Raw genomic sequence first — 13,677 nt, forward strand, 5'->3', positions numbered from 1 at the left:
TTGCATATGCCGTGGTTTAAACTAGTGTTCTTATGACCTGAAAAGCTCAAAAACAATGTTTTAGCGTTTCTGCATTGCTTTCCATCAGAACAGCCTGTACTGGTCATGTTGTGATGCCAGGTTACTTTAAAACAGCTCAATACACCCTAAAAGCACAGTTACACTTGCTGTGGTTTAAAGTACTGTTCTTATGTCCTGAAAAGCTCAAAAACAATGTTTTAGTGTTTCTGCATTGCTTTCCATCAGAACAGCCTGTACTGGTCATGATTTGATGCCAGGCATCTTTAAAACAGCTCAATACACCCTAAAAGCACAGTTGCAGATGCCGTGGTTTAAACTAGTGTTCTTATGTCCTGACAAGCTCAAAAACGATATTGTAGTGTTTCTGCATTGCTTTCCATCAGAACAGCTTGTACTGGTCATGTTTTGATGCCAGGTTACTTTAAAACAGCTCAATACACCCTAAAAGCACAGTTACACTTGCCGTGGTTTAAACTAGTGTTCTTGTGTCCTGACAAGCTCAAAAACAATGTTGTAGTGTTTTGTCGTGTATTTCTATTCTCAACCACGACAGAGATTTCACAAGAACTCAACTTTGAAGTTTAAATCAATAGCATACAAATTTATTATACATGACAAATTAAAACAATCATATAATGATTACAAAAGAGTAATAACAAGAGAGGCAGAGACCGAATTCACCTGCTTGTTCCTCTGCAGAGAGAACCGAGAGGTCGGAAAAGGTCCGCTGTGTGCTACCAGCGGACCCTCTGCGAAGCGCTCTGAAAAACCCCAGCCTGCGAAGGCCTGCTTTTAACCACCACCTAAAATCTTTCCACATGTCCAAATAAGGACGTGTAGATGTTTTTCTCGGCTACTTGGAAAGTCCTGGCGCTGGGCCGTGTTATCTGTCCAGCTCCAGCTTCATCTGGCCCACCATCAACCTCCCAGTTCCTTTCCCAGGTCGGCGTGACATTTTGAATATTTCCTTGGGAACAGCTCGAATAAACAGTTTACGCAACAGATTCTGCGAACCCAGATTCTACGAACCCAGTTTAAGCAAACTCTTTCACCCCACCTCACACGAACCCATCTACTCTCTGTACTTCTCTCATAAGCAATGATCAATTTTACTGCTAAAAGTAAATGTAAATGTCTGTTTCCTGGAGTCTATCCCAGATGCTCCCCAGACAACGACCCTGCAAAACTGCAAGGGTTGAGGAACAGTCACTGCATCTTAACCTGACCCGAACAGATTGTTCACTACCTATATAATAATATATGATATGATACATAAATATACTACAAATCCCCTCCTCATGGGCATTTTAATGCCCATCAATCTTGAAAGCGAGCGGCCAAGAAAGCTCCTCTTTGACTCATCATACTGCATTATATTAAATAGACATGAACTTCAACATTAAGATGAAAAAGCAAAGTTAAAGATTCACAAAATCTGTGGTGAATAGAACACCTAAGCTCTTCTTTCAGCTCCAACAGGTGATCCTTCCACGCTGCCTGTAAACAAGTACATTCAGTAACAACCCTCACAGTTTTCATTCTACATAAGTGTCCTCTTTATCACAACAGATTCTTCACAGACTCCACACCGACCACAGTTAATCATGAAGGTCTGTGCTCTCACTTCGTCCAGTATCTGCAATTCAGCTCATGCACGGGCAAATTCAAACATCAGTGTATATCAAGGATGCAGCTAAGGGCGGTGCTCCGCCCACACCCAGTAGCCGTGTTGGTCAGCACAGCCCCACAATATTAGGTGGGTGAGGATTGTTGATGTAGCTGGAATTGCAATATATTGGACTCTCCATCAGCTCCTTCGGCTCCATCGACTCCTCCTTCGTCCGTCACAGTTGTACTGGAAGCTGTGGCACTGCACCCTCTGCGTTGTCCTAGGAACCTCATCTGATGCCCTGCCTTTCTGCTAGCGACCCAGTTGGCCCAGCTTGCCTTCACGTTGAACACAGAGTCCCTTGTTTCCCGACTGTCCAGGGTTCCAGCACACTTCTGCTGCACCATCCTCTGTCCCCCTCAGACTGGTGCTCCATCTGTGACCTGAGAGCTGATAGCTGAGAGGCAGAAAGATCTGCACTATAGTGCAGCATAAACCATCCTACAGAGCTAGGGTTAGGGTTAGACTGAATAGAACATATAGTTTGCTTTTTGTTCCAAGTCGTCGCTATAGAAATCAAAAGATCAGAGAATATAAAAACCCACAGTTGTAGCAGATCATAAGACACACCCTCCTCTGATACTGAAGTAACCTGTGGATGGAGGTTAAGAGTAGGAGAGAAGTTGGTTAGGGAAAAAAATTAGTTTAGAAAATTAGTTGACACATTTTCTCCATTGCTGCTCTGTGTAGAGGGAAGGGTTGAAGTTGTTAATGTGAGCTTCCTGTGGACAACAACACACTGAGATGCAGAATGAAAATTGTTAAACCCTCATTATATAAAATCAACAACAAGAAACATCATCGACATATGTCATAGTCAGTCCGCAGAGCATATACAGTATCAGTCAGTCATGTCATGAGCTCAGGGTTTTTGTCGTGCACGTGAGCTAAGAGAGTGACTCTTGCTCTATGAGAACTATAATTTAGAAAGGCTAGCCTGTGACCTTGTTCTGCTAAATGAGTCAGCAGTGTCACTCAGGGCCCATCAGTGATCCGGAGTTTGATCTTCTTTGTCCTCTTCTTTCCTGCAATGGAACAACACAGCTTTCCTGCGTATATTAATCATCTGTTTCACATAGAAACTTGGTTGATGCATTAAACACCATTTCGTCAAGCAAAGCTTCGTGCAATGTTAGTCTATGCGTTCGGCATATTTTTACAAGCTACACACTGAAATGCAATGTTCACAGTACTTTTTCATCCCTCTATTGTCATTATCACATTTACACTTCCCTTTTCATTCACTCTTCGACTTCCCTTAACTCCTTTCCTTCCTGACATACCCTGCTCCTGTCACTTTTCCTATCACTCCACAATGAGTCCCGCTGTAAGATCATACTCCTCTATAGCGTAAGCTATTTACAGTATATAACAAATCAAATTTTGTGCCAACTCGACCACAACCTTTCCCCCATGGATTAAGTTCACCAACTTGGGATAAAACACAACAGAAACAGAATAGTCCATTCTCACAGCAGATGCCACCCACACAAGTTCCCCAGTTACTAAGGACCGTCATAAAGCAATAATCAAAACAATTTTTTACAATACATTTTCCCCCCTCAATAGACAGATAACTGTCAATTGAATTTGAAGCCGATTAAATCATTAATTAAGATGGATGGATAAAAGAACACTAGCAAAACCCTTAAAAGTAATTTCCTACTCTTATTTATCCTACATATTTATCCTTACCAGGGATCATCATCAATCCCTGAATAAACTGAGTGAACTTAAGGACAATGTCAATAGGAGAAACAAGACCTTATGTTCCTCATGTTTAGACCTTAATAACTATAACATCAACACGAACTAATCTCATTATGAACACAGAATCATTGCGTTGTAGGAAACCTTTTTAAATTCAAGACGCATTGCGGATGCATGCATTAAGTGACTTTATGACAAAATTAACGTAAAGACTAAATAAGCTGAATCCTCACAAACTATCAGAAATGACACATGGACATAACACAACCTAGTTAACTGTTGGAAATGCAAAGCTATACCCTAGAAATTCAAACAACCCCACAATTATTGTTACATCTAATTATAATTCCCCTGTGACTGTCAGAGTTTGTAGTGATAACAAAATAGCTGTGGACGATAATTGAAGTATTGTAAGCTATTAAAGAAAGTCCATATAAACCCACATACAGTCACCCCTCTTGGAGGATAAAGCACCATCACTGTTGCTGCTCAGTCTCTTCCCCAGACCTCCTCCTTCTATGCCGTAAAGAACACCACAGCCCTGTCACACTTGTTTAAGGCCTGCAGACTGATGACATCTATGTTAACTGTTTAGCAAAAGGATGGAAAGAAAAAATGAACTGAGACCTGGTTTACACATTTGCTAAATGTGTCTTCTGCTCTGTTGGAATATATTAATGATAGTGATGATAAGAACTAAGTGGAACCTCATCAAAACATGTCAAGGCGATCATTAAAACTGCAGCCCCACTTAAACAGTAGACGGACTGTGCAAATACTAAGTGTAGTTTAGTGAACAGTAGCTGCTTGCAGCACCACAATCCGTAGCATTACAATACAGTACTATAGAAGGCTAAGCATTGTTGCAACAGTTACACCTTGCAGGTTCTGAATGGTTTGGTTTTTCTGTCTATTGGAGAACTGGCACAGTAGCAGTAAAATGCACGTCTGGTTTTAGTCACTGTAAAGTTTGATGTTTTCTGTAACACATGAAAGCATGATGCGTATGCTAGCTTACGTACTGTAGGGATCAAACTGCTGTTTACTGTATGATGGAAACATTTACACTCTCCTCAAATTCCCTTTTTAGCTGATTGACCTCCTCAGATACTTCACTCACTTTATGGTATGTGGGAGGCACTTCCTACAGTGTTGAGGCTTGTCTAGTGAAACTTTCTTACCTCACTAATGTGAATGAGTCTTTACCAATACCATGAGACAACTGTCTACAGTTAGTGTTAGTTGGAGAGATGGACTGAGGCATGTCTCAAAGTCTGGTGCACACAGTGTCTTCATCCACATACTTCACATTCACATTGTTTTTAACACCGTCAACCACTGAGCATCAGATGGAGCATTTGTCAGCAGAGTGATTGAATTGGGAACTTTATCTTGAAATATTCTCTATACCTTTGTCTTTCCCTTGCCTAGTAAAATCGGCATATTTTTTAATTTTTGACTCTTTTGGCAGGTTTAAGGACTGAGCTATTTTGACCAGCCCGACTTGTTTATTTTGTTTCCCAATTTTAGATATTTGTCTGAGTCTCAAAGTACTAAAGTGTGCATCAAGGTGAAGTCACAGATTCAGAGGCATCTGGCTTTTTGGCTTTTGATGGAGCCCATCAACAAAGTTCATGAATCCTGCAGGTGTCTGGTCCTCTCTAGTACCCAGTTGAGTGGACTCCACATTGATCAGCGGACCCCTTTGGTCTGGGCACTCCTCGTGAGCCTCGTAGCCAATCAAAGCAATGGCTTCTTACGTGACCAGTCTTCCCACAGCAGTAGCATCTCACGCCTCCTCTGTGGCTGCCTCCTGCTCCTCTGCCTTTGTCTGCAGGGAACCCTCCTCTCCTTATAGGAGGTCGTCTTGTCCACCCTCCTGGTAGAATGTACATCACCTGAGGTGTGGCCATGCCTGGTGGTGTAGGTGGGGTCTGAGGCACGCTGGCTGGTTGAGCAGACACCATCCTCCTCTCTCTTTTCTCCCCCTCTTTTCGCTGCTGCTGGCGTGTTGCTTCTTTCACTGCCTCCTTTGCCTGCTTCTGACGCAGCTCAACAGCATGAATCACATGCTCAGTTATTTGTTCTAGTGACAAGTTGCAAAGTCCCACAGTGTCAGTCAGATCATTCTGATCTGGTCTTGAAGGCCAGGGCAGATTTTGACGCTTTGCCTCTTCGACCAGCAGAGGAAGTCCATCAGAAACCTCATTTACCCGTTCATCACCCACACACACTGATTCCTCATCTGACTCAGCCCACAGTGATCTAACTGCTCTGTCACGCAGATCACTTTCACTGCGAGAATTTCCAATTGAGATTTTCTCTGTGTTCAAATAAATGTCGGGCAGTTCTAACAACTCATCCCTTTCCACTGCCCTGTCTGTCCCTTCTAGATCAGCTACAGGGTGAACTGGCTTCTTTGTCCGTAATGGTTTTGTTTCTTCTGCATCCATCTGGGACGCATCTGAAAGAGACTTAATTATAGAGATCTGATTAAATTGATTATCACCACATTGAGTCGTCTTTTTGCTCATCGTTTTTGCACAGTTGATAAACAATTGCAACACTGCATTTTCTCTTTCCCGTTTAAGGCCTCGCTTTACAGATTTGTCTTTTATCTTATAGGTTTTTATAAAACCCTGCATCTCTGCACACTGCCTCAGATCAAATGTCCCCTCTGACGGCCAGGGCGACGTAGATTCATGTGTCCGCTTGCTCCATTTGTCTGAGCATTTCTGAGTTTCCTTCATCAACACCTCGACTGGAGACATGTTCCCATCCACAGATCTCATTATTAAATATGTATCTTTACTGAAGATATGATTTCAACCCCTAATTACACCTAATTATACTTGTAACTGAACTAATCTCAATCAGTGTTCATAACTGAAGTAAGTTCCCTGTCTTTACAACCCATAGTTAGTGAAAAGCAACATAAATAGTAACCAGTTAAATTGTAATTAGACGCTCTTCCTTTCTGGGTATCTTGGTTTTACCTCTGTTTTAAGCAACTGGCCCGATAATCATTCCTAGTGACTGTTGAGCTGATGAGTTTTGATTTGTTCTGAATAAAAGAGTAAGTCTGATGCAAAGATAAACCAAACCACTGCAGAAACGCCCGCTTCCGAGCAACTGCTGAAGAAAAATTATAAGCATCTTATTGGAGCTGATCATGTGCTTTGTTTATATTACTAGGTTTATACAAAATCAGCGTAATTGAAACACTTGATTTAACGTGATAGTGATGTCACAGGCTGTGCCTAACCCACATTAGGTCACAAATGGTGGTCTTGCTCATGGGAATGCAGCTGCTACAGCCGCGTAAGCAAAGAAGGACCTTTGATATAAATGGAGGAATGTTTATTAACTTTGCCCAAATAACCTAGTTAACCTAGAACCAGACAAAAATGGAAACTGAAAATTAAAAAATAGAAGCTAAATCCCACCAATACACACTGACAGAAAGTATAGCCAACACACTGCAGACCACTACTAGTACACTAGCATGTACGTCGCATAAACCCCTTCTTGTGGTTCTATTCTCACCTAGTGTATTACTAACATTTATTCTCACCTAATACTAACTAGGCACTAATAGTCTATACATACATACATCTGATCTGAAAAGTTGGTGAAAACTCAGGGGAGGGGTGAGGCGGAGCCTCAGACTGATGGAGGCTCGTAAGTACTCTGTTTGTCTTTGTACTTCCAGTCTGATTCTGCTGTTAGAGAAGCACACGGCTGACGGCTCTGAGCCAATTTACAAGCGTTAGCGTTACTGTAAAATTCCTTCCTCTTCAAACGACGTAGTAAACGTTTTGAACTTTATCTGCTGTCCGTTACAATAATAGTAATAATAGGAGCAAGAATAAGGCTTTACTTCAGTCTGCCAACTATGTGTCTATGTCTCTCCAATGCAGACTCACACACACACCCTTGAACTTAATGCTCTGAGCAGTAAAACACATACAGTACACACACACTCTTCTCTCTCTCTGGAGCGTAAACAACAGAAGAGGCACACGGCTGACGCCTCCACACCCAATTCAGAGACCGCGCCTCAATTCACAACTCCCCCCTCTTTTATTTTTTAATAAACAAAGCAGCCGCGGTCTTTACACACCGTGACCAGCTTGACCACTCCCAACCACAGAGCGGACACGTTGTCACAAAAAATGCACTAAAATACTCAGATTACGTCAAAATGATTATTAAATTACAAAGAAAAGTGAACACCATATAGGACAATCAAAAATGTTAAAGTATTAAACAACAACAAAAATTAAAACCCAACTTTGTGTCGCCACCTGGCACCAAGCCAACGTCTCCCCCCAACTATCTGAAAACACACGTATGAGGAGCGGGGATCTCTGTCTAGTCCACACACACACACACTCACTCCCCCGCCCTCCTGCTCTCTTTTCCTCTCTCCCTCACACACACACACACTCCCTCTGCACCGGAGGAGTAGAGGAGCCGCTGTCAACCCAGCCTACTTCAAATTTAACTCAGCAACAAGCAACTATTACGCCGTTTAACTTTACATACGTATATACACAAATACACAAATACACACTTGATTAAACTTCATACACTATTGCCAGCACACTTCATACGCATATCACAGAAAGCGCTTTTACTGATTTCCCTATGTTTCTCAGGCCTCACAACTCATGAGAAAATCTACACTTGGATTGATCAGTCCCAAGCTTAATGTAGGTCTCCTCATACGCACATAAACCTACAGTGCCTTAAATATATAAGCATATATATATATATATGTATATATATGTATATATATATATATATAAATTTGGTCTAATTTGGTGAGTAAAAGTCGGCTTTTCGGTTCACTAAACTGAGCACTGAGGCCGCACCGTAATCTGACGCTGTTACTAATCCTCACCTTAATTTTAGAACCACTTGAATAAATATTTTTCAGTCCCGAACTATAAAATGGTAAGTAGAGAGTGTCCAACTTACAAAAAGGTGTTTAGTATATGTTGCCAATTTGGGTTCTTTTTCTTGGGCCTGCACTTCCAACGTCAGTTACCGTACTTACACAGCCTTAAATTTATTTTAGCCACATACAGACTATATAAGCCCTTGATTTAGAATCTCCCAACGTCGTCTGTCAAAGAGCTAACATGTAAGTCAACATTTAGAGGTCAATAGGCCATGTCATTTTCTATTTCCCCACCATAAAAGCAAAGTACAGCACACAAATAAGCAGTTGGTTAGTTATATTTATATACAGCAAATTATACAAGCAAATTCTCCACTGCCTCTCTCTGCTTATTCCCACACAGATTGTTTTCTAGAAATAGCCGAATCAGAATTTAGAATCTTCTAATGTAACCAACATTTGCCCACACTGCCCCCAACACAGAGAATCGTCATGTAAGAGCTTTAAGCGCATCTCACCTGTGGCCACCAGTGACGAGTCGTCTCGGGCTGGGTGCAGTCGGGCACCTGTCGGCTTCAGACCCGGCTTTCTTGCCTTTGTCGTGACGCCATTTTCTGTCGTGTATTTCTATTCTCAACCACGACAGAGATTTCACAAGAACTCAACTTTGAAGTTTAAATCAATAGCATACAAATTTATTATACATGACAAATTAAAACAATCATATAATGATTACAAAAGAGTAATAACAAGAGAGGCAGAGACCGAATTCACCTGCTTGTTCCTCTGCAGAGAGAACCGAGAGGTCGGAAAAGGTCCGCTGTGTGCTACCAGCGGACCCTCTGCGAAGCGCTCTGAAAAACCCCAGCCTGCGAAGGCCTGCTTTTAACCACCACCTAAAATCTTTCCACATGTCCAAATAAGGACGTGTAGATGTTTTTCTCGGCTACTTGGAAAGTCCTGGCGCTGGGCCGTGTTATCTGTCCAGCTCCAGCTTCATCTGGCCCACCATCAACCTCCCAGTTCCTTTCCCAGGTCGGCGTGACATTTTGAATATTTCCTTGGGAACAGCTCGAATAAACAGTTTACGCAACAGATTCTGCGAACCCAGATTCTACGAACCCAGTTTAAGCAAACTCTTTCACCCCACCTCACACGAACCCATCTACTCTCTGTACTTCTCTCATAAGCAATGATCAATTTTACTGCTAAAAGTAAATGTAAATGTCTGTTTCCTGGAGTCTATCCCAGATGCTCCCCAGACAACGACCCTGCAAAACTGCAAGGGTTGAGGAACAGTCACTGCATCTTAACCTGACCCGAACAGATTGTTCACTACCTATATAATAATATATGATATGATACATAAATATACTACAGTTTCTGCATTGGTTTCCTGCAGAACAGCCTCCAATGGTCATGTTCTGATGCCAGAATACTGTCAAACAGCCTAATGCATCCTAAATGTATTGTTCCATAGGCCTTGGTTTAAACTAGTGTTTCTACAGCCTGAAAAGCTCAAAAACGATGTTTTACTGTTTCTGCATTGGTTTCTGACAATACAGCTTAAGATGGTCATGTTCTGATGCCAGGCAACTTTAAAACAGCTTAAAACACCCTAAAAGCACAGTTACACTTGCCGTGATTTAAACTAGTGTTCTTGTGATCTGAAAAGCTCAAAAACGATGTTTTACTGTTTCTGCATTGGTTTTTAGGTATACAGTTTGTAATGGTCATGTTCTCATGCCAGGCTACTTTAAAACAGCTCCATGCATCCTAAATGTACAGTTGCATATGCCGTGGTTTAAACTAGTGTTCTTATGACCTGAAAAGCTCAAAAACAATGTTTTAGTGTTTCTGCATTGCTTTCCATCAGAACAGCCTGTACTGGTCATGATTTGATGCCAGGCATCTTTAAAACAGCTCAATACACCATAAAAGCACAGTTGCAGATGCCAAGGTTTAAACTAGTGTTCTTATGTCCTGACAAGCTCAAAAACGATGTTGTAGTGTTTCTGCATTGGTTTCTATGAGAACAGCCTCTACTGGTCATGTTCTGATGCCAGGCAACTTTAAAACAGCTCAATACACCCTAAAAGCACAGTTACACTTGCCGTGGTTTAAACTACTGTTCTTATGTCCTGAAAAGCTCAAAAACGATGATTTAGTATTTCTGCATTGCTTTCCATCAGAACAGCCTCCAATGGTCATGTTCTGATGCCAGAATACTGTCAAACAGCCTAATGCATCCTAAATGTACTGTTGCATAGGCCGTGGTTTAAACTAGTGTTTCTAAAGCCTGAAAAGCTCAAAAACAATGTTTTAGTGTTTCTGCATTGCTTTCCATCAGAACAGCCTGTACTTGTCATGATTTGATGCCAGGCATCTTTAAAACAGCTCAATACACCCTAAAAGCACAGTTGCAGATGCCAAGGTTTAAACTAGTTTTCTCTTGGCCTGACAAGCTCAAAAACGATGTTTTAGTGTTTCTGCATTGGTTTCCATCAAAACAGCCTCCAATGGTCATGTTCTCATGCCAGGCTACTTTAAAACAGCTCAATGCATCCCAAATGTACAGTTGCATATGCCGTGGTTTAAACTAGTGTTCTTATGACCTGAAAAGCTCAAAAACAATGTTTTAGTGTTTCTGCATTGCTTTCCATCAGAACAGCCTGTACTGGTCATGTTGTGATGCCAGGTTACTTTAAAACAGCTCAATACACCCTAAAAGCACAGTTACACTTGCTGTGGTTTAAAGTACTGTTCTTATGTCCTGAAAAGCTCAAAAACAATGTTTTAGTGTTTCTGCATTGCTTTCCATCAGAACAGCCTGTACTGGTCATGATTTGATGCCAGGCATCTTTAAAACAGCTCAATACACCCTAAAAGCACAGTTGCAGATGCCGTGGTTTAAACTAGTGTTCTTATGTCCTGACAAGCTCAAAAACGATATTGTAGTGTTTCTGCATTGCTTTCCATCAGAACAGCTTGTACTGGTCATGTTTTGATGCCAGGTTACTTTAAAACAGCTCAATACACCCTAAAAGCACAGTTACACTTGCCGTGGTTTAAACTAGTGTTCTTGTGTCCTGACAAGCTCAAAAACAATGTTGTAGTGTTTCTGCATTGGTTTCCTGCAGAACAGCCTCCAATGGTCATGTTCTGATGCCAGAATACTGTCAAACAGCCTAATGCATCCTAAATGTATTGTTCCATAGGCCTTGGTTTAAACTAGTGTTTCTACAGCCTGAAAAGCTCAAAAACGATGTTTTACTGTTTCTGCATTGGTTTCTGACAATACAGCTTAAGATGGTCATGTTCTGATGCCAGGCAACTTTAAAACAGCTTAAAACACCCTAAAAGCACAGTTACACTTGCCGTGATTTAAACTAGTGTTCTTATGATCTGAAAAGCTCAAAAACGATGTTGTAGTGTTTCTGCATTGCTTGGTTGGTTTGATTGGTTTTTAGGTATACAGTTTGTAATGGTCATGTTCTCATGCCAGGCTACTTTAAAACAGCTCCATGCATCCTAAATGTACAGTTGCATATGCCGTGGTTTAAACTAGTGTTCTTATGACCTGAAAAGCTCAAAAACAATGTTTTAGTGTTTCTGCATTGCTTTCCATCAGAACAGCCTGTACTGGTCATGATTTGATGCCAGGCATCTTTAAAACAGCTCAATACACCCTAAAAGCACAGTTGCAGATGCCAAGGTTTAAACTAGTTTTCGCTTGGCCTGACAAGCTCAAAAACAATGTTTTAGTGTTTCTGCATTTGTTTCCTGCAGAACAGCCTCCAATGGTCATGTTCTGATGCCAGAATACTGTCAAACAGCCTAATGCATCCTAAATGTACTGTTGCATAGGCCGTGGTTTAAACTAGTGTTTCTACAGCCTGAAAAGCTCAAAAACGATGTTTTACTGTTTCTGCATTGGTTTCTAACAATACAGCTTAAGATGGTCATGTTCTGATGCCAGGGAACTTTAAAACAGCTCAATACACCATAAAAGCACAGTTACACTTGCCGTGGTTTAAACTAGTGTTCCTATGTCCTGAAAAGCTCAAAAAAGATGTTGTAGTGTTTCTGCATTGGTTTCCATCCAAACAGCCTCCAATGGTCATGTTCTGATGCCAGGCAACTTTAAAACAGCTTAAAACACCATAAAAGTACAGTTACACTTGCCGTGATTTAAACAAGTGTTCTTATGATCTCAAAAGCTCAAAAACGATGTTTTACTGTTTCTGCATTGGTTTTTAGGTATACAGTTTGTAATGGTCATGTTCTCATGCCAGGCTACTTTAAAACAGCCTAATGCATCCTAAATGTACTGTTGCATAGGCCGTGGTTTAAACTAGTGTTTCTACAGCCTGAAAAGCTCAAAAACAATGTTGTAGTGTTTCTGCATTGCTTTCCATCAGAACAGCCTGTACTGGTCATGATTTGATGCCAGGCATCTTTAAAACAGCTCAATACACCCTAAAAGCACAGTTGCAGATGCCAAGGTTTAAACTAGTTTTCTCTTGGCCTGACAAGCTCAAAAACGATGTTTTAATGTTTCTGCATTGCTTTCCATCAGAACAGCCTGTACTGGTCATGTTGTGATGCCAGGTTACTTTAAAACAGCTCAATACAAACCTAAAAGCACAGTTACACTTTTCGTGGTTTAAACTAGTGTTCTTATGTCCTGACAAGCTCAAAAACGATGTTGTAGTGTTTCTGCATTGGTTTCTATGAGAACAGCCTCTACTGGTTATGTTCTGATGCCAGGCAACTTTAAAAGAGCTCAATACACCCTAAAAGCACAATTACACTTGCCAAGGTTTAAACTAGTGTTCCTATATCCTGAAAAGCTCAAAAAAGATGTTTTAGTGTTTCTGCATTGGTTTCCATCAAAACAGCCTCCAATGGTCATGTTCTGATGTCAGAATACTGTCAAACAGCCTAATGCATCCTAAATGTACTGTTGCCAAGGCCGTGGTTTAAACTAGTGTTTCTAAAGCCTGAAAAGCTCAAAAACGATGTTGTAGTGTTTCTGCATTGCTTTCCATCAGAACAGCATGTACTGGTCATGTTTTGATGCCGGGTTACTTTAAAACAGCTCAATACACCCTAAAAGCACAGTTACACTTGCCGTGGTTTAAACTACTGTTCTTGTGTCCTGACAAGCTGAAAAACGATGTTTTAGTGTTTCTGCATTGGTTTCCTGCAGAACAGCCTCCAATGGTCATGTTCTGATGCCAGAATACTGTCAAACAGCCTAATGCATCCTAAATGTACTGTTGCATAGGCCGTGGTTTAAACTAGTGTTTCTACAGGCTGAAAAGCTCAAAAACGATGTTTTACTGTTTCTGCATTGGTTTCTAACAAT

The 13,677-nt window shown here is 41.1% G+C and overlaps 1 protein-coding gene across 2 annotated transcripts; it reads right to left on the minus strand.

The window, feature by feature from the left end:
• Nucleotides 1-594: 594 nt before the first annotated feature.
• On the minus strand, nucleotides 595-9,680 carry LOC129602976 (uncharacterized). 2 transcript variants are annotated; one of them, XM_055502158.1, is made up of 2 exons: nucleotides 9,081-9,680; nucleotides 595-5,864 (listed from the first exon to the last, which is right to left on the minus strand). In XM_055502158.1, exons 1-2 carry the CDS (start codon nucleotides 9,217-9,219, stop codon nucleotides 5,062-5,064), a joined length of 942 nt encoding a protein of 313 aa, XP_055358133.1. In that variant the 5' UTR covers nucleotides 9,220-9,680; the 3' UTR covers nucleotides 595-5,061. The 2 variants fall into 2 exon arrangements, with proteins under 2 accessions (XP_055358133.1, XP_055358132.1); XM_055502157.1 differs by having other exon boundaries at nucleotides 9,072-9,680.
• Between the last annotated feature and the right edge of the window lie 3,997 nt (nucleotides 9,681-13,677).

Source organism: Betta splendens, chromosome 14, assembly GCF_900634795.4.
Source record: "Betta splendens chromosome 14, fBetSpl5.4, whole genome shotgun sequence".
Lineage (NCBI taxonomy): Eukaryota > Metazoa > Chordata > Actinopteri > Anabantiformes > Osphronemidae > Betta > Betta splendens.

Bases quoted from the DNA above. Each gene is read 5' to 3' on its own strand.
- LOC129602976 (XM_055502157.1), bottom strand. From the start codon at position 9,219: ATGTGGAAAGATTTTAGGTGGTGGTTAAAAGCAGGCCTTCGCAGGCTG. The intron at 5,865-9,071 runs GTCTCTGCCTCT...AGTCTCTTTCAG, and splicing joins GGAACAAGCAGGTGAATTCG to ATGCGTCCCAGATGGATGCA.